This window comes from Nematostella vectensis, chromosome 9, assembly GCF_932526225.1.
Source record: "Nematostella vectensis chromosome 9, jaNemVect1.1, whole genome shotgun sequence".
NCBI classification, from domain to species: domain Eukaryota; kingdom Metazoa; phylum Cnidaria; class Anthozoa; order Actiniaria; family Edwardsiidae; genus Nematostella; species Nematostella vectensis.
In genome coordinates this window covers 2,259,218-2,280,473 of record NC_064042.1, presented here as the reverse complement: position 1 = coordinate 2,280,473, position 21,256 = coordinate 2,259,218, and the positions used below count along the sequence as shown (strand labels likewise).

Sequence of the window (21,256 nt, the reverse complement as noted above, 5' to 3'; positions counted from 1 at the left end):
CAAATTTCTTGTAATTGTATTTTGGGAGAAAGCAGGAGTCTCGCTTCGTCACTTTCCACATCTTCGTCTGCCATCAAAACAAATTAAAGAAATACATAGAGGCCTTCTCCCCCGAACAAAGTTTTCTAGCTATATACTTGCTACTACACTTAGACAATTACACTTAGACAGTTATCACTGGTAACACGGTCTTAAGAAAACCATTAGAACAGAACCAGATATAAAATATTCATAGCCATTTTATTCAAGCAATAACTGAGTGTATAGCGCCTTCAAACAGCGCCGTCAAATAATTACAAAATATTTCAAGTAGGTCTTATCGGTATATACATCACGTACAGGACAATAATACAGAAAAACTTCATTCACACTAAAAGAGCAAATACATTCACGTGCCTGTTTTGTTTTTTTTTAACCGACAATGCATCGAAATTCGCAGCTCTAGGGCCCCATGAAGGCAAGGGTAGAGACAGCGAGAAATCTTATCATGGGAGTATTAGACGAGTAAGAAGTTGCAGTGAAGAGGGGTTGCCAAGTTTTAACAGTTGTTAATGAACATTCCCTTGGGGAGAACGAATTTGTCTATCAACACAGTGGAACCTTCATACAACGGATATCCATTAAGCAAACACGCTCTTCATTAGTCAATCCGCATATCAAATTCTCTAAATAAATCCTTCATTTAGCGCACACATTTGTGTCCGTTATATGGATCAATGTCTTGGGAAGGGAATAGGCGACCGCTATACCCTAAAGTCTTCCTGCAAGATAATCTTCAGACGCATTTTTGAAAAGTCTATGACGTGTATGACTTTGCGGTTTGAACTTTTCAGTGTAGCAGTGCAAACGGTGGTAATGGTTACAAACTCAGGATAGACTAGTATGTAAGACACTAATAGCCTACCTGGCCTAGCTGAACCATGATAGCTTTTATTAAAAACCAAAGACACTAAAAGTCTCCCTAGCCTTGCAAGATCGATAGCTTCATGGTTCTCAATTCCATAAGAGACTAGACAGACTAGTATATGACCTTCCCTAGCCTAGATGAGTTACGCGATCGATAGGTTCTTGGTTACTGATCCGCCGGCAGCTCGATCGGGGTGAAAAGCTGATCTGCCTTGCGGTGTACGAAGAACACGGTGCCAAACGCGAGTAGTGTGACGACAATACCAGACACGAGGGTTGTAATCTGAAAGATGATGGTAACACAGTGGATATATACGTGGCATACTGTCAGCTCTCTCTTCATTTAGGACATCCTAGGTACAGCCCTCTGCCCTCCAGTGCCATCCCCATATCTTCATCGCACGAACACTTGACCACTTCTGGATGGAAGCTTTCCTGTATGCAATGATCCCACCCCACCCGATCCCACCTTATCACACTCACTACAGTTAGCTTTCCCTATCACATGTGAAATGCTATATGCGTGTGAGGCTAATTTCAAACGTCATATTATCCATAAGCCATATTCAATGCAAATGCATGTAAATTAAGATAAAAAAAACCGACTTGATCATTTGCATGCATTTGCATGCATTTGCATTGAATACGATTCCTGAATAATACGACGTTTGAACTTAGCCTGAGGGAGAAAGCGGGTTGGATGGGTCCCGAGGAACACTAAAACATATTCAACTCTGGCATTACATACAAATCACACAGAAAAATAATGGTTTTAATACCTGTTTCATGGGACTTGCAACGAGAAAGATCCGGACGGAGAGATCAGCGTTCCAGGTGCTTTCCGCCCACGTGGAGTACTGAGTAGACGTGTAGTCCTTGAGGACGAAGGCGGGAGACTCCGCCTTGGAGAAATACACGGACCCGTTCACGCAAATGTCACCGTTTTGATCCCCGCTTCCCCGCATTTTCTTCATTACGTTGGGCTGCAAAAGAAAGAGAGTTTTATCTCACGGGTTTCCTGCAGCGCTTTTCAAGTGTATTGTATGATAGAGGCTTCGATTTTCTTAAAGATCCGCCTGATATATTTCCAGGAACATCACTTACGCCTTCCGTGGAGCACGTTGAGCCGGGAGGGAGATAGTAGCCGGTGAAGTAGAGCATAATGCGATTCGTGAGCACGGTCAGCGTGTTATTCGCGGTGTTGACGCTCACGTACCGGGACATGGGCGAAGCCGCTGAAACGAACAAAAGAGAATTATTTTTGGTGGGTGTTAACCTCGTCGTTTGCGACATCTAGCCTCCGCGCTTCCGCACGACTTCGCTCTAGAATGTTAAAAGATATATTGATTGTTGGTGTGTTCTGGGGTGTTCTTTACTTACGAAGATTTGACATAGCAGCTTTGGTAGACACCTCCTGATGCAGAGGGCAGTTCCCGCGGTAAAATGAACAGTAGGCAAGATGACCGACCTATAACACACGTAAGCCACGCATAAGACAACCTATAACAGGCGTAAGCCACGCATAAGCCAACCTGTAACATGCTTAACGTAGTTTTTAAACCAGTCTAATTTCTCAAGCAAATGTCAGTATCAAGCTCCCAAAGGACTTTTTACCAAAGGGCATATAAAATGAAGATGCGGAACTAGACCCTGGAACAGGGTGATAATGCTTCGATTTATTACACGTGACAATTTCCGAAAATCAGTACAGATCCTACTGTACCTCCCACATCAATAGTTTCTTCCCTACAGAACTCTTAGAATATAACTGGCGGAGAACTCGGCTTTTGGAAGAACAACAAATATAACTGATGAAGAACCCGGCTTCTGAAGAACAACGAAGCGGGATCGGCAGGGGCCACCGTCAAATGAATGTGAAAAATGTTTATTCTTTTAATCATTTCAGATTTGAAAACTGTCTTGGATAAGCAATATCACAGTTTCAATTATGTTTCACCTGCTCGATGAAAAAAAATCATAGGTCATCTAACTATTTTGGTTATTGCCTAATTTTGAGCTATTTTGCGTACATCCATCTATGCATACATACCAAAAAGGGGTCGACGCTGAGTGGTTCTTTAGGAGGTTGACCATCGTTGGCAAGTGTATACAGAGTGTTGGCAATCGTGTTGGCAACTTTCGTGACTTTCTACAAAAGCAAGGACATTAGGACTAAGGCACGTAGACGGGATTTTACGAGAGCGAGTGCACAATTCAGGAGGGTACCTGTATTTGAACATGACGTGGGGAGGGTGGTGGTAACTGTATTTGAACATGACGGGGGGGGGGAGGGGGGTGGTGATACCTGTATTTGAACATGACGGGGGAGGGTTGCGGTACCTGTATTTAAACATGACGTGGGGAGGGTGGTGGTAACTGTATTTGAACATGACGGGGGGAGGGTGGTGGTACCTGTATTTGAACATGACGGAGGAGGGTGGGTGGAGGGGGTTAGGGTGGTTCTGGACTGATTACAATGTTCAAGTCAGTCAGTTCAGTTTAGTCTAGTTTAGGGCGCAGTCTGTTACCCTTTAAGAAGTTAGTCGAGTTTAAGAGGAGTTATGTTCAAGTCAGTCAGTTCAGTTAAAATCGCATTGTCACCAGTTTACTTCCGGTCGATTACGTAAGAATCTCCAATAAGTTTTAACGGAAAACACGAAAAATATTTCGTGTGTCTATTGGAAGTTTCTTTGTGACTGCTAATTTAGAGAGGATGGCCTGTTAAATATTTCGGATTCGAATAGATTCTTTTGTCTTTTATCGGTTGAGGTTTCCGTAGGATCTCCGGAAGTAAACTGGTGACAATGCGGCTTTAAGTCTAGTTTAGGGCGCAGTCTGTTACGCTTAGGCCAGTTTAAAGAGTTAGTCGAGTTACGGCGAGTTATGTTCAATTCAGTCAGTAAAGTTAAGTCTAGTTTAGGGCGCAGTCTGTTACGCTTAGGCCAGTTTAAAGAGTTAGTCGAGTTACGGCGAGTTATGTTCAATTTAGTCAGTAAAGTTAAGTCTAGTTTAGGGCGCAGTCTGTTACGCTTAGGCCAGTTTAAAGAGTTAGTCGAGTCACGGCGAGTTATGTTCAATTCAGTCAGTAAAGTCTTGTTTAGGGCGTAGTCTGTTACGCTTAGGCCAGTTTAAGAAGTTAGTCGAGTTACGGTGAGTTATGTTCAAGTCTGTCAGTTGAGTTACGTCCAGTCCAGTATAGTAAACTGCCAGTCGAGCTTAAGTCAAGTAGTTAGTAATTAGAATTCACTTTAGTCCAGTCGGGCTCATTTTATTAGTTTAGAGTTAGTCTGGTTTGGTCAGTTTAGTTATGTACTCCAATCAGTTCATTTCATTTCATATCACTTTATTTCAATTAATTCAGCTCAGTTGAGGTCATTAAATTAGCTCAACTGTTCATTTCAGAAGGAGGTTTTTCCGAGCCCTAAAAATTAAGACAGAGGATGTTTCGAGGATGCTCGCTCTACCAACCTCAGTAAATGGGCTTTGTAGATAAATTTGTGAAGTATTTTTGATCCGGGAGAAATTTCCTTGTACATTGAACAGATCATCAAATCGGCTGTTGTAGTATCTGCAAATGCAGAAATAATATTTAATGTAAAAATAAATAAGTGCTGCGCCAATATCAGCCAACACTGACAAAGACACCGCTGCTGCTAAAACGGCACCATCATTGTTAGGCCAGCAGTGTTAGCTGTTTTGGTCTGCAATGCACTGGATATATTTATTTTAGCGTTAAATCTAAATTGTGCTCAAAGCATGATAACATTAACCAGGGGGGGGAGGGGGGGCGGAGTGGTCCCATAAGTGGGAGGGGGGAAGGGGGGCGAAAGTTGGGTGGGAGGGGTGGGTAGTGGTTTCAAGGGGAGGGGTGGTGGGTGGTTTTAGGGTGGTTTCCAAATCCTGCTTAAGCTCTATTTATATGAACGCGGGGAATAACCTAGATTTGTATGCACGGATTTTAAACTGTTCAACAAAGTTTTTGTGGGTTGCATATGTAACGCTTGAAACCCGTTGGTTTAAAAAAACTATATTAAAAAAAACATCCGCTCAGAAAGGTGGGGGGTGCTGCCCCTCCCCTTCCGCCGCCCCTGCATTAACAGAGACATAAATACCAGAGTTTAATTGTGAATGCATTATACCTATAGACACTGAGCTTTTTTACTGTATTAACATTTTGAAGGTAAGTAAAGGAACAATGTGATATCTAATTTTGAAGCTGTTGTAAAGCTTTAAACAGAGCTCTCAGGAGCGTGTAAAGGAGGAAAACTGCCTATACACAAAGATATCCACGTCTACGCGATTTTTGTGATTCTAATCAATATTTTTTTTTAAGATTATTAAAGATGTTATACCAGCTACTTACTTGTTGGTGAAGTTAGCCTCATGGTCTGTTAATACCACCCCGGGGATCTTGTTGTTAGACATCAGAAACCTCTGGAAGGAGGCAGGGGGGAGGGGCTTGGCCTTCCCAGGGGAGGGGTCCTTGATGGTGAGATTTGACGCCTTTCCTGTTTTCTGTAAGGCTGTCATAAGTGTCTGGACCTGAGGGATAAAGTAATGTAATCACATAAGCCATTGCTGTGAACACACACCCTGCTACTGAGGGCACCCCGATATCACGAACATAAGCTAGACCAAGCCACTATCCAAAACATCTGAACAAACCGATATCCAGAACTGATTCTGATCTGATCTGGGTACTTGTAGAAATATGGTCTTTGACAGGGCTCGACTTTATAACAACATAGGTGTGTTACTTGAAGATACTTCGGGTTAGCAAGTAAGTACAAAAAAAACCCTGCTAAGCTCAATCAAGTCTCAGTGTGATGTTTCCATTATTTCATTGATAAAAGTTTGTAACTGAGCACCAACCAAGAGCAAACACGGTTGTTTGGTTTTATCTTCCTAGCTGTTGCCATTGCTTGCTGTTTCCCTTGCTGGTGGATAATTATCTGCCGGTTACTGATGTTCTTACCTCCTTGTCCACTTCACCCGTCTTCCTGGACACAGGGTCTGTGTGCGCCCACAGCTGGTCCCCTCCTAGGGCAACCTGGTTCAACTCAATGAAATACTTGATGTTCTTCAGACCAATTGTGAAGTTCTTATCCACCTTACCAGTGTCGCCAGGAACCTGGTCAAGAGGGTAGAGAATACAATGTGAACAGGGACAAGAGGGTAGAGAACACAATAAGAACCTGGTCAATAGGGTAGAGAATACAATGTGAACAGGGACAAGAGGGTAGGGAACACAATGAGAACAGGGACAAGAGGGTAGGGAACACAATGAGAATCTGGTCAAGAGGGTAGAGAATACAATGTGAACAGGGACAAGAGGGTAGGGAATACAATGAGAACCTGGTCAAGAGGGTAGAGAATACAATGTGAACAGGGACATGAGGGTAGGGAACACAATGTGAACAGGGACAAGAGGGTAGAGAATACAATGTGAACAGGGACAAGAGGGTAGGGAATACAATGTGAACAGGGACAAGAGGGTAGGGAATACAATGTGAACAGGGACAAGAGGGTAGAGAATACAATGTGAACCTGTTCAAGAGGGTAGAGAACACAATAAAAACCTGGTCCAGAGGGTAGAGAATACAATGTGAACAGGGACAGGAGGGTAGGGAACACAATGAGAACCTGGTCAAGAGGGTAGAGAATACAATGTGAACAGGGACAGGAGGGTAGGGAACACAATGAGAACCTGATCAAAAGGGTATTAAATACAATGTGAACCTGGTCAAAAGAATAGGGAACACAATGTAAACCTGGTTAAGAAGATAAAGAATATAATGCAGATAAGAGAATACAATACAGAGACTTCTTTCAAAATGGATGGATTTAAATCCCCATATAATTTAAAGAAAAAAACAATTGTGCTCTAAAATACTCTTCATAAGTAATGTGTAGTCTAAAAAAAGCTTATGAGAAAAAGCTTGTAACAAAGTCCAACAAAATAATATTGATGCAGACATGTACTGTACCTTCCAGGGGTTTGGGGGGAAGATTCCTTGCTCCATTTCATAGACCATCCGGGATGAGCCAATATAATCCCAACTTTCCTGAAGCAAGAAATCACAAGCAATAAAGAGTGAATAAGGGTACTATCAGGTTTCCCCTAGTAAAAAACAAACAAACAAACAAAAACTCTTTAGTTTTCTGCAAGTCTAAAGCCCCTTCCTGCTTTTTCAAACAAGTAACCAGTATTATATCACTTTATTCTGTTATTATCAGAGTTTTGAGTGAGTCTTTTTATTTGCAAAGGTTTACATAGTTTCTGCGTGGAGCGTACAAGGAAGGTACTGCTAATACATAGCATCTTTAACCCCTATAGAGCCTGGGGGGGGGGGGTCTTGCCTCAACCTTAATTTTCATAAAATTATAAGGAAATGGCACATATGGGTGTGGCCAAGTTTTCTTAAGGACTCATACATGGTCCCCAACCCTCCCCCACAGTATGCCGATGCCTATTGCAGCCCTGTAATCAACCAACGATAGCACATATAGCATGGTAGCTGTATAATAAAGAACTGCAGTGTATGACATTGACTCACCCCATGAAACAGCACAAACATGATAGGATTCTTGGGCTCTGGTAAAGTACCCTTAAATGCAGCAAAAGGTAAAGTTAAGAGTAAAACAAATAATGTATTAACAACTTTACCTCCTGGCAATCTTAATGTTTCCCAACCTTCAAATGAACAGCAAAGTACAGTGACTCACATTTCTTTTGGCATCTCCTAATGCTTTAGCAGCAGCGAGAAGAGCAATAACTCCAGAAGCATCATTGTCAGCCCCATATACAAGGTCATGGAAAAATGAACTGGAATCCATCTGCCAAAAAAAATGTCATAACTAATGAGGAAAAACACTCTTCACAGAGACCAGGGCAGGGTTCCTAGAAAGCAGGTTAACGCTAACCCAGGGATAAAAGCCCTTTTTATCCAATCACAAGTCGAGATAGCCATATTTATCCCTGGGTTAGTGCTAACCTGCTTTCTAGGAACCGGCCCCAGAGACATATGGATTAGTGACTTAAAACAAATTAAATTTTTATTCAAGTACCTTGGCAGCAACAACAACAATCTCTTTTTCGTTTGGTGTTTTGTTCATTGGGTAGAGTGTGGACCAGATATTTAGGTCTCCAAGAGGGTCACAAAACATATCTACAAGATAAAATTAGTCATTGAAATCAGATACAACTGCATAAATAATATGAGTCAAATTCAAAATACCTACTATACTGTCCCACACATGATAACAAAACAGCAAAACCTGGTTAAAAAGGACACCGTGGTCCTCTGTTGTTACAGTAGTAATGATTCAGCATCGACAGCCTTGTGCACAAAACTCTTACTTTGTGTGGGGTTAGGGATATTTGTCTTTCTCATGCATGTGGGTGTGTCCTTAGCGGCAAACATGAAGTCCTTCAGCTGGGCGGAGCAAAGGGGGTACTCAGGAGTACGGTTAACTGGTGAGTTATACTTTTCATAACACTGTAAAGAAAGGAACAATTAAAACTGACAGAGAATGTGGGCAAGGGGGGTGGTGCAGGGTTTTGACAGCTGCTCCTCCCCTCAGGGCCATATCAGGAGCAGGGACCGGGAGGGGCTCATGTGGCATTTTCTACATGTCACTATATTGTCCCCCCGACCCGAAAAAAAAAAAAAAAAAAAAATTAACATAAAATAAATAATAAAAATTTTCAGGACCAACTATGTTCCTGGAAATCAAAAGAGACACAATATGAAGGAAAATTTTTTTGCCTTCCCTATAAAAATAAAGACTGACGAGGAATTTTAGAGGGTGTGGATAGGGCAATCTTATGGGAATACTGTAAGTACTACACCTGAATTGCTCTTTGCACTTCTTTGCTGTCATGTAAAAGAAAAATTGGAATTCCGTAATAGAGAAAAGACATGGCATTCCCCTGAAAACAAATATCAAATTAAACATACAGTATACATATAATTCTAAAGTTCATTTCAAAACAATTTCTTAGAGAGAAGAAAGGCAAAAGTTTCAATTCAATTCAATTAAACCCCCAAAGTACTAAAGATGACTATGACCTGACATCAATGTGAATGTGTCTGACATCTATCCTTTCTACTTTTTGACATTTAAAGCCTTTATTGTAATCATGAAAATGTGCCCCACAAATTCCCAGAATCTTTCTTCCACCAAATGATTTCCAAGCAAAGTTTTCAACTCCCAAAATTTCTCCCTTTGTCATATCTATATCTAAATAGAACTCAGATGCAAAATTCGCTTGAAACAAAGACACATTAAGACTCACAACAGTGTTCCATATTTGTTTCTTGCAACCACTGTAATCAGCATTCCCACGGTACAGTCCTGTCATACCAGGTACAAGGTTAAAATAAATAGAACAATGTGGCAGAGCAGACTCAAAAGAGAGTGGAGCAAAGACCTTCGAATTGGCTATGCACCCTTTACCCTTGCTTTGACATATACATGATGTGAACATGTCTATATAAATATCAGCTGCTCCAAATTGTATGGGGGGAAGGGGGTTAGCGCCTTCCATGCCCCTCCCCATACTCCGCCAACAAAGGGCATTTTGAGCAGGGTGGATATAAAACACAGAGAGAAAAAAAACTGGTTCCAAAAAAGGGAACTTGATGATTCTTTGTCTAAGATAGAAAAATGTTCAAATATTTTACAGATTGTTCTGACATACCATGGTTGTCATTGGGACATGAATAATCTGGAGAGAACCCTGAGGAAATAATAAAACAACATTTCAAAACATGCCTTATACTGTTAAAAAAGGGGAATTTTAAAATGTTATGAGAAAAGTTTGCAAATGGGGTTGCTGGTGTTTTGATAGAGTGCACTTATCTTTATTTAAAAGCATTTCGGACCCAATTCTGTACCAAAAAAAACAGTGCGGAGAATACATAGAATTTCATACCCAAAAATGAGAAACAAATGTCAGACCCTATGCTGATATTCAAGTACCTCCCCTCTGTCACGCTGAAATCCGACAACCTCCCTGGGTAGGACATTTTCAATCAAATCACACACCTTCTTTTGGGGGATCACCATCACGCCCTGTAAATATTACTAATGCTCCATTGATCACATTCTTCTTGGCTAGGGAACTCAGAACATCCCTATAAACACAGAGGAAATTGGATGAATTTTCAATGTTTTGGGTTGTTGGTATTTTCTCTCAGAAATATCCACTTTACTTGTGCCATCACATAGCCACCGCCACTACCACACCCAAAAACAAGACTAGCAAGTCAGTGCTTTGAATATGAGTAGCTGTTCACAAGTTGAAAGTAAAAAAGAAAAAACCAGTTGGTCAATCCCAATAGTTCAGGTTGTCTACAAGTCAGAGCAGTGATTTACAAAGAATTAGAAACAGAGTTTTTAGTGAAAATCCAAATGGTTTTCAGAATGGTGACTTTATCTAGGGGACGACCCTGCTAAAAGAGCAGTCTCCAGGAAAAGGTTATTTCTTACCCTTTAAACATCTCAGAAGTAAGAATTGGAATGTAAGGTGCATGTTTTCCTTTATTTAACAGCCAGTCTACATCATCTTGTGACTGGACAAAGTGTAAGACACCTACATGGCCACCTATAGTGGCTAAAAGGAGAAAAAGGAAAATCATTAGGTGTTTGGAATAGTGACCTTGCAGTGGAATAAAACAATAATTTATTGGTATAGATCAAAGCACACTCCATTCCTAGGGCCGTAGCAGGCCTAGAAATATTGGGGGGGGGGGAGGGGTGCACAGCCATGCCCCTTCTTGTCATTTTTCTTATAATTTTTCAAAATATTGGGGGGCACGTGCCCCCAATGCCCCACCCCCTGCTACAGCCTTGACTCCACAGTGGAACCCCAAACCCTCTAGGAAGCAAATGAAAATTGATGATGTGATGTAAATACCTATAGGGAACTCTAAGTATATCTGAGCTGGTGGGGAGTTCAATTTTATTGGTTCAATGAGAGATTATAGAGTGAAAAATCCTGTGTCTCACCACTAACCCTGAATGAACCCTGCAGACTCAGGGTTCAAGACAGAGCATCATTGAATATTCCTGGTGCTTTATGACATCAAAAAAATATGATGAATTATAACCAATGTTGATTGTTTTCAGAGATGCATTGTTTGGGACAGCAATTGCACATTTTAAAAGAATAATTCGTACTTACATGTGCATCCTATTTGATGTGTAGCATTAGTTAATAACACACAAGGGATAACACCCTTGATATCTTCATAAATTAACCTGGCAACTTCATCAGAACGAACTCCTGCAAAAAGAACATGGAAAAAGTAATTTTACAGAATCATACTTGCTGACCTTGAAAGCTAAGAAAACGAGAGATTGTGCTTCAAATACAAGAACTGTATAAGAAATTATCGATGAATTTTACCTGGTAGATTCCAGTAAATGTATAGGAAGTTTCTATTTATTTGCTGGGAGATAAAGGCTAAAAACCGGGAATCTCCCGCGAAAACCAAGAGAGTTGGGACTCTTGACTTTCAAAATGACTGCTTTTATACAGAAAAGGGATTAAACTCTGCATAATCAATCAATGATAGCTAATTAATCAATAAAAAAACTTGATTAAGTACTGATTTTATAAGTTTAACAAGGAGTAATCAGAAAGACATCAGGACCATCAGCTTACAACGATTGGCATCAATAAACTGATATTTGATGTATAGGTCATGACTAGTTAAATTACTAGTTAATAATAAGTTGATATTGATGTATGTGGGAGTGGAAAAAAATCAACTAAAGGTCATAACTTCACTTTTAGCATCGATCACACGATTCTTATTAAGTTCTACTGAGTGGTACCGATTGTCTGACTTTCTGATTGACTTTTTATGATGTTTATTGGCAAGAAATATAATATGTGCAAGTGTAAACGTAATGTTCAGTATTATAGACTAAACAACTTCAATAAAGACATTTAATTGTAAAGGTGTAAATCTTTTCACTCGACAAAACAACGAGTCTTGTCTATATTCGAAGATGTTTTGGGAAATAAAATCTGCTAAAAATGTTTTAAGAAATTACGATTCCTATTTGACAACTTTGATTTCACCTAAAATCGGCGCAAAATAAAAAGATAATACAACAGCGACATACAGAATAGACATAATGACGAGGTTGTTTACGCTTACCTCCTAAAGATAAAAGAACAATAATTAAAAATACCAAGATGAAGTTCTCTTTCATTTTGGCAGCCATCTTGAATTTGCCTTCCCGTCAGCCTCCAGTGTTTGTGTGAGATCATTCATATTCTTGCACTTCCGGTATCTTATACTTCCGGCCAAAGATTAATTTTTTTCTTGTTTTACTTAGAAAGGAACGCTAAACATAATTTTTGTTTCGCTTCCGAGTCTACCTAATATTTTTGTCAATTTTCATGTATTGCATACGGAAAAAAACGTTCTAACAAATATGAACTGAGTCTTGGATAAGCTGGACAGCGGCTAAACAAACCAGAGGTCAGAGAAGAAAACAAGATGGCGGCTGAGAATGCTGCGCAGGTACATTTAATACATTTTGTATTTATTGTTTCTTTCTTTGCTCACTAGTGTGTTAGTTATAACATACTACTAAACTTGATCCCACTCAAATACTGATGCAGCTTGTTTCTACTTATTTCGTCATTCATTGTTGATTGATTTTTTTTATTCATTTTACTAAAATCTCTTATTCTACTTCACGAGCTATGGAAAAATTTCCGACTATTTTTATTTTATTTTAAGCTGTTCTCGAGGCTGGGATCCAAGCAGTCGCTAGATGGCCTCGATAAAAAACTCTTTGTAGATATCCCTGATGGTATAAAGGCTGGAGATGTCGTCGAGTTTTATGGCAAAGAAGGCTGTGGAAAAACCGAAATGTTGCTCCATTTGGCCGCCAACTGTATCATGCCAAGGTCTTGGCATGAACTGTATTTAGGTGGTAAAGGCGTCAGCGTTATATTTATAGACACGGACTACCATTTCCAGATACTGCGATTGATTGCTATAATGGAATACAGAGTAAAAACAGCTTTTGAAAGACACGAAGAGAGACACAAAGAACAAACAAATGAAAAGGACGTTAAAATGAAAGACATTGGAAAGACGGCAGAGAGTGAGACCCTGATCAAGCAGTGCCTCACTCGATTATTTATTGTACGCTGTAATAGTAGTGTGGAACTACTTGCAACTTTACTATCAATGGAACAGTTGATCATTTGTAAACCTGAAATTTGTGTCATGATGATTGACAGCTTGAGTGCATTTTATTGGGTTGACAGAAGTTCTGGTGGTGAAAGTCTTCAGGACCAACAAGAAAATATTCGCAAAACCACAAGTGTTCTTTCCAGATTTTCCAGGGAGAATCACTTGGTTATTTTTACCACTGTGCATGCCATTTTTGGAAATAATACAAAAGAAATGATGAGAAATCAAGATTATTTATGTAAGGCTTGGCAGCAGTCTGTCAAATATAGGTACATGTTCACAAAACAGACTGAATACGATGGAAAGGCATCACAGTTTTGCTCTGTGTATGTTGTGCAGAGAACATCACCAAAGACAGAGTCAAAGTCAAACAGATTTCTTATAGAGGAACATGGTGTTGTATTTATTAGCTAATGAAACACCAATGTCCCTCTTAATCCAAGTTCTGTCTACTGTTGTAGGGATGTAATAAACAATTTCATGTAATCAGCTGTTATTCAGGCGCATACCCAGGATTGGCTGAGGGGGGGGGGGGGAGGTGTGCAGTCCAACAATTTTTAGGATATTTTAGTTTGTCTGATGTTACGGCTTTTACCCATATCAATCCAAATGTATAAAACTCCTAAGCCAAAATATCCCTAAGAATGTAGATGGTCTGATCAATTGGGTTGCCTGTGTTAGATGCCAAATTCGCCGTCTTGACAACCCCTACTTTAATGGGAACTAGTAAAAGGGTTCTCACTGTTTTGATAAACAGAGCAATAGAATCCTGTAGCCATTATTCTGCCCAGTCTCCTATTGTTTGTGTCTAATAACATTGCCATAGCAAGCCTTGAATTATTGGGGGGGGGGGGGGGCAAGGTACAGAAACATTGAGAAAACAATGAACAATGGGGGGCACAGCCACGCCGCTACTGGTCATTTTCTTATAATTTTTAAAAATATTTGGGGGGGGGGCACATGTCCCCACTGCCCCACCCAATGCTATGGCCCTGAATATTTGGTGCTGTGTGAGTAAGGTGCTGGGATGCAGCAGTAGGTCTCCTGCTTTGTCGCATGGATTTATCTCTCACCAGGAAAAAAAAGTGGTAGAGTTTAGCCGTTGTTGCATCTGTAAAAATATGCTATAATTGGAGCTATAATGATGGCATATATTCTGGATGCGACGCAGGCTAATTAGAATTGTACCCTACAAAATTTCTAGCTAAAAGTAGGCATTGAATTTATTTGAAGTTTGGAAAGGGCTGCTTTCCAAAATACAAGTTTTGATACTTTGAATATTTTTTTGATTGGGTTGAATAAAAAGCACAGCCGAATTTTTGGATACCACCTCAGGGCAAGGGCAGTAGGAATAGAGCTTGTTCGGCATCGGCGCATTTTGGATAACGCGTCGGGGACATTTCGCTCGCCATAGGGTAGTAGTTCAGATTACGCAGCGTGACTTTACTGGATTTTCTAATCAAACACGAAGAGCGAGGGTTTCTTGGTTTAATATCAGAACTGAGCCCAACAAACTCTGTTCCTACTGCCCTTGCTCAGGGCTCACTACCCCTCCCCCACCCCAGACGCTCTTACAAAAATAGAAAAGTTCTGTGAGTGAAAATGTTTTTTGCACTGAAATACCAGGTCATTGTGTCTTAACCTTACAACATCAAAAATAGAAAATGAAAGGAACAACTTGAAAAATATGGTAGCTCTAGGCAAATCATCTTTCCAAAGCCATTTTGTGTTGTTAGCAGAGCTTTCTTCCTTCTTCTATCAGTTCACTTATCCGTGTCGCGTCTCTGATAGAAACAAACAGAGGAAGAAAGCTCTGCTAGCAGGGTACCTTTTGTGCACCCGGAAATATTGCTGTTAAAATGGCTTCCTGTACTGAAGACGTGGCCTCTAATAGCAGTCCCTCTGTACAACGCGCCCTATCTCTACCAGACAAACCTCTCTCCATAGAAAAGCCAAAGCACGGGGGTGAAATAGTAGACGGTTTGTACAAGCAGTTCAAAGCCGGGCGCTTTTGCGACGTCATCCTTGTCTTCGAAGAGACAGAAGTGAAGGGCACATAAAAATGTATTAGCCTCGGCCTGCAGGTATTTTGATGCCATGTTCTCGGATCACTTTTCAGACTGTGAGCAAAAAAAGATCGAGTTACCAGCTCTGGATGATAAAACTTGTCCAGCGTTGATAGAATTTGCTTACACTGGCAAAATGGAGATTACACAAGATAACGTGCTGGGATTATTGGCCGGATCCAACTTCCTTCAGGGTTTTCAGTTCGTGGAAAAATATTGCTAAAGTTGGGTTTGAAGGAAACGAATGCCCTCGACAGTTTGCGCATAGCAGATATTTACTCCTTGCAAGAATTGAAGAAAGATACAAAGAAGTATATTTTGAGGAACTTTAGGAAGATTGTGGATACTGAGCACTTTATCCATGTTCCCGTCACTCTTCTGGCAGAGCTGATCTTTGAGTATAGCCGCCTCTTGGTTGTACAGAAAGGTACTGTCCAAAAATCGGCCAAACACGAGGAAGTAATTCTTGAGGCTGTTCTACGCTATCTAGCTATTTAGCAATCCTACTGAGCAAGACAAAGCTGCTCTCTTACTAAAAAACATCCCCCTTCCCTTGCTAAATCCAACATATCTCAAGAAACTTTTGGCCAATCACACATTATCGCATCCTGATTGCACTAAGCTGATCAAGAAGGCACTTGAGATTCACCTCTTAACCCCTCCTCCTGAGCCATCTGTATGGTCCACTCCACTAGAATGTCGGGAATACCAAAGGGCCGCAAGCAGGCTAATCAGGACAACTTACAGAAGAGGCAAGACAGAGGAAGAAAATGACCTGAAATTTTCCAATCTCAATATATAAGCTCAAAATTTTGCATACAAGGAGTTCCTCTGACCAAAAGCTTATGTAATATATGTGTAAGATATATAATTTAGATATTAGCGAGCAAAGTTGGCTTAATTTCTGATCAGAGCCCGACTTCTCCCTAAAAACGAGGAGAATCATACTTTGAACATTTGAAAATTGCACTTAAAGCTTCATATCTCGAAGACGAACCCATTAGAAAAAAAAATACTTGTTGGTATGTTGGTTTACATAACATAAGGAACCTCTATAAGCCGCTACACAGTATAGAACATGCGTGCAATAGTCCCTCGGGATTCGGGTTGAGCTATTGAAGAATTTTGGGACGTTATTCATTTATTTTCTGAAACATAACTGACCTTTATAATTCGCGGCTTGTACCGTGCGATTCGTTCATCCTTTTATTAAGTGGTTAGAACAACTTTTTTTTTACAAAAGCTTTGTTATATTAAAGGTTTACTTTCAAATGAGGAATTCTGCAGGGGTAGCTTATGGGCTTAAATTTAGGATATTTTAGCTGCTAAGCGAGAGATTGCGAGACAGAGATCGCGTAACAGTGCGTGTAATTGTAATTCAACATATACCGGTGTTTATTGTCATTCTGCGGTATGTGAAGCCCTTTTGAATATTCCTAGTAGAGTTTATGCTATGAATTGTTGTAATTTGAAATAATTCAAGCAGGATAGAGTAAGAATCTTCCTCTCTATTCGCATTGTTATAAAGCGCTACCGTGAGCTGTTGTCAGTTCGGAGGGTGAATGACAACTGAAGGTGACAAACGCCTGGCAAAGGCCCTTTTATAGCGCGGTTTCGTGTTTAAAGTTTGTCACCAAAAAGGGGAAGGAATTAGAGCCCTACTGTGGCTCAGGGGGTGGGTGTCACGAAGAAACCATACCTGGTAGCTACCCCTATTTGTTATTGAAAGATGTGAGGTGAACACCCAAGGATGCCCCAACACATTCAACAGAGTTACCAACTGTTGTACTTTAAGATGATGTCAAACAAGCAACAACAAAAACATTTTGAGGAGGGTGATATCTATTTTGAATAAAAGGTTCACAGAAACAGCAACAACAACCTCAAAATAAAATGTTGTTCAGTGATCTTTTAATAAAGTATTTTCTAAAACATTTTTTTTACCTTAAACACAATTGGCTAGAGTTATCAGATGTTTGAGATCATTTTAAAATATAGACTCTACAATATGTTCTCCAGCTAATTCTGACAGTTAGAAATACTCTCTAGCACTTCATGACCAAAGTAGCATTTGTGAACATTTGTACTGTTTACAAGAAAAAACAGACAAAGCTTCCTGGGTTATTACTTATATTACTAGTCTTTACAACTCTCTTATTCTCTTGGTGTGACATCTGATTGGCTAGAGGTAGTACGCAGCAGCAATGGCCAAAAGGGTGGCTAAGGAACCGACCACCGTGCCAGTTTTGTACAAGGTCTTGATCTCAAAGCCCTTGCCAATGTCCCAGAACTGGTGAAAATAAAAACATATTTATTACACATTGATACGACATGACGGAAAAACACGACTTGACGTTTCCAATAAGCTCATTTCACATCAAATAAGGCGGAAAATTCCCCTAAGTACTTGGTGAGTAATATCAAACAAAATATCAAATGCGACTTTTTTTTAAATAGATGCGACTTTTTGTAGTGACATTGAAATTTGAGCTTTTCGTTCCTGAGCTCATTCGTAGCGCAAGGATGATCAAGGAAAAAATATCTTAAAAAGCCAAAATCTGGGTATGTGAATTTCAGCCTCATGTTATTTGTGGTCATTGTAAGAACTTGTATCTTCTTTCTCCATTTCTTTGAAGTGTGCATGTTCATGGTTTTTCCTTCAAGTCCATTGATACAATAAAGTTTACATAGGGCCTTAAATGCCAGCACAGAAGCACTCTGGCAGATATTTGGGAGTTGGAAAACAAGTTTCTGTATGGCAAATAGCATTTGGAAATATTCACAAGTGCTCCTTTTTCCCCCAGCACAAAAAATAGGCTTGACCATGTGGTTTTCATGGAAACTTTATGACTTGCAGTAGCATTAAAATCAAATATCCTCTTCTTTCTGCCATCACCCAGTAAAGTTCAATTTACTTTTTTCCTGCAATTTTTTGTTATCTAAATGTAACATATGATGCACATTACCAGATGCCTTAGGCCATTGAGGCCATGGTAGCACACAGGCCAAGCAAGCAGCGTCTTGCACGTGAAGATGAAAGGTCGAGGAAGCTCCCACCCCTTGATGACGTTGACATAATGCTCCAGGCCCTCAGGTAAGCCCAATGCGCAAAGGGCAAAGATGGTAGTGCCTGCAATATATAACACATAGAGATGAATGATGACATATCATCAGGAGATGGTAAGGTTAGCCAAAGGCACAAAGGGCAACCATCAGGAGATGGTACAAGGATGATAGAAAAAGCTGAAGGGGCATCAAAGAACCCTGTTAATAAAATGTTTTAGTTTGTGTTTACAGTGTGACACATGCTAACATGTGTCACACTGCTTTGCGAAGTAAAACCAACTAAAACCAATGAGGACTTCGGTTATTACATTAGTTATAAAGTAATACATTAGTTATAAGGTAAGCATAGATCAAACTGCGATCCTAACTGTGATGCTAACTTGCATTGGTGCCCAGGGTAACATAGGAAGCACTATATAGCTGACATTTTTCAGTCATTTCAAAATGAACTCTATTATATTAGCAAAGCATTAGTAAAGAATTGCAAATAGTGTAGCGTGGTTTAGACATGCAAAATTGTATATTTATGGTATATTTTCAACCCAAAGAGAATCAGGACAGAATGAAGTTCCATCATGTGGATGAACCCCTTAGCTTTATATTGAGACCTCATAACTTAAGGAGGAAAGTGATGATTACTGTATATCAGCACCTGTAGTCATGATGACGCCAGTTACACGATGAGATCCAGATAGGAGAGCAGGAAACTCAAACCTGACAGACACAACATTCGTGATGACATACATGGGGCATGGAAAACATGACAGGAAGATGTTTTAAATGAGTTATTTTGTCATTCAAACAAAGCAGGAAATTCTATTAACAAGTATCAATTGCAAAATTTTGATGAAATTGTTTGTAAGGTGTTATTAAACTTGTAGCTTTTGTCACGGCATTTATAAATAGTAGCAAAGATGATCAGGACAAAATTTCAGCCAAAATCTTATGTAGTATGCATTTTGGCCTTGCAGTATCAGTGCTTTAAATAGGCAAAATAAGTATGGAATTCAAGAAACTGATTGCAAGAATGTGTGGCTTGTTTGGATCCTTAATGGTAATAAAGGTGTACCCAGTGTGTACAAGTTTCGTTTTAAGGGTGTGGAGGGTAGAGGGGTGAGGTAGGGGCACTGTCATAATGCACTAATGAATTGAAACCCCCACCCCCATGGCCCCAGGGAAGGGTGGGGGATTAGACTTTGACCCTGTACAAAACAAGGAAAAGTTCCCATGCCTTTGGGACAAAACCGCAATCAAATGCCCCTACCCCTCGAGATGCAAACTATAGGTGACTGCCCGACAACAAGTCATCTAAAATAAGCCCTTATCTTTCAAAACCAACACTTCAGCAAGTACATTTCTAATAATAACTATAAAGATAACAGTTACCAAAAAAATGGGAAAAAAATTATCTTTATCTGGCGTTAGTTATCATTCATATCAATTTTCGCACATTTTTGCCATGCCACTTGATACATGGAATTGCTTGCTACACAAGAGAAAGTGTCTCAAACCAGAAAGTGGCATGACTTTTGCGAAATACATTTGTTATGTTATTCATTTGTCCCCAAGCCCTCATGGTGAAGACATGTCTTAAGAGTCAAAAACTGTCAATTCCCCTACCCCCTCAGGACAGATTCTTGTTCAAAAATGCTTGTTGACCCCACACTTCCCCTGGACCATGGGGGTGGGGGGTTCAAATGAATAAAGTGCAAAAATCACATAAAAAAAGATTTAGATGCTCTTCAAGAATAAATGCTTGAGATTTTTGGCGGTAAAGGGGGTGCAAAAGCAGATTTTAGTATACACTACAGGTCAATCATTTGTGTATTTGATCAAGGTTTTATTTGGTATGCAAATGTACCAATAGAATGCATCTTGGGCGATTATAAACTTCACCCCAAAGGATTTATTATTTATTTTATACAGTAGTTTATGGCTCCCCCCTCATATTAATTTAGAGATAACACCCTACCCCCCCCCCCCCCATCCCCAAGTCATCAGCAAGCAAACACTCACTTGTACGTCAACAAAAACGGAGACATAGGTCGCTTCAGCCTTTCGTTCTTTTTGAAGAAGTCTTCTTTTTTCGAATCAGCTGCAGTAGCCATTGGTAAGCTGCATATAATCAATCTCAGCATCAAAAGAAAATTAATTTAATTGCACCCCGTGTCTTTTATTACGCAAATCGTCTAAAGTTGTTATGTCAGTCAAATTGTACTGTTCACCATACCTTCTCGCTAAAATGCATGACTGACGAAGAACCGTCGGGCGCAGGAATCTAGCTGAGCTCCTGCACAAGCAATCAAATGCGAGAATAAATGAGTTAAAACCTGTAGGCGATAGAAAAATGTTATCTTGTTTGTTGTAATCTTTACCTCAACATCAGCGCCATCTTGTATTCTTCTACACTAGCACCTCGCAAAGCATGACGGTTGTTTTGGTCACCAGTGCTGCTCGGTCGGTCGACGCAACGCTAAGGTCTTTTCATCCCCCCCCCCCCATTTCTTCACATTTTACTTCTACTCTGCTTTTATAGCATAGTGTCCAGAAAAAAGTATTTTCCATCAAATGGTACAATAGAAGCTCTAATAAGCCCCAGTTGCTTACATCCAATTATTTATTTTTTACCTGGGGAAGGAAGGGGTAAAGTCCCTCGCCATAAATCGCTTCTCCTCGTGAAAGGAAATACATTTTTAAGGAGTGTTCACCATGCTTGTTATTCCCGATATGGTTTGAATAAATCTATGATTCTGCTGTTTTCCCCTGTTCGATTTAAAAATTGTCCAATTATATCCCGTTGACTGATAATCAGTGCATCACCATTAACAGGTTTTCGACTCAGCCAAGCTTACGTCTATTTTAATAGTCTTAAAAAAGACAGTCTTTAAAAAGAACAGGTAGGGCAGGGCAGCCTTAAATCATTGACAATTGGAACTATCGTGTATTTCATCGTTGCAATTTAGGGATTCTGTCAGAGTTTTCTTTTGTGGA

General features: G+C 40.0%; 3 protein-coding genes across 3 annotated transcripts; 1 reads left to right on the top strand and 2 right to left on the bottom strand.

Moving 5' to 3' along the window:
- Positions 1-221: 221 nt before the first annotated feature.
- Positions 222-12,285, bottom strand: LOC5509935 (nicastrin). Its single transcript, XM_032378984.2, has 20 exons — positions 12,081-12,285; positions 11,096-11,197; positions 10,402-10,525; positions 9,958-10,046; positions 9,611-9,649; positions 9,206-9,264; positions 8,759-8,839; positions 8,267-8,405; positions 7,975-8,075; positions 7,633-7,743; positions 7,464-7,514; positions 6,894-6,971; positions 5,882-6,037; positions 5,270-5,448; positions 4,375-4,474; positions 2,957-3,055; positions 2,287-2,374; positions 2,011-2,141; positions 1,686-1,889; positions 222-1,189 (listed from the first exon to the last, which is right to left on the bottom strand). The coding sequence occupies exons 1-20, from the start codon at positions 12,145-12,147 to the stop codon at positions 1,073-1,075; spliced, it is 2,115 nt and encodes a 704-aa protein (XP_032234875.2). The 5' UTR covers positions 12,148-12,285; the 3' UTR covers positions 222-1,072.
- Positions 12,281-13,619, top strand: LOC5509936 (DNA repair protein XRCC2). Its single transcript, XM_032378985.2, has 2 exons — positions 12,281-12,449; positions 12,672-13,619. Exons 1-2 carry the CDS (start codon positions 12,426-12,428, stop codon positions 13,545-13,547), a joined length of 900 nt encoding a protein of 299 aa, XP_032234876.1. The 5' UTR covers positions 12,281-12,425; the 3' UTR covers positions 13,548-13,619.
- A 3,474-nt stretch (positions 13,620-17,093) lies between these two features.
- Positions 17,094-20,722, bottom strand: LOC5509942 (succinate dehydrogenase cytochrome b560 subunit, mitochondrial). Its single transcript, XM_048732119.1, has 6 exons — positions 20,641-20,722; positions 20,496-20,555; positions 20,282-20,380; positions 18,918-18,979; positions 18,166-18,329; positions 17,094-17,489 (listed from the first exon to the last, which is right to left on the bottom strand). Exons 1-6 carry the CDS (start codon positions 20,655-20,657, stop codon positions 17,382-17,384), a joined length of 510 nt encoding a protein of 169 aa, XP_048588076.1. The 5' UTR covers positions 20,658-20,722; the 3' UTR covers positions 17,094-17,381.
- Between the last annotated feature and the right edge of the window lie 534 nt (positions 20,723-21,256).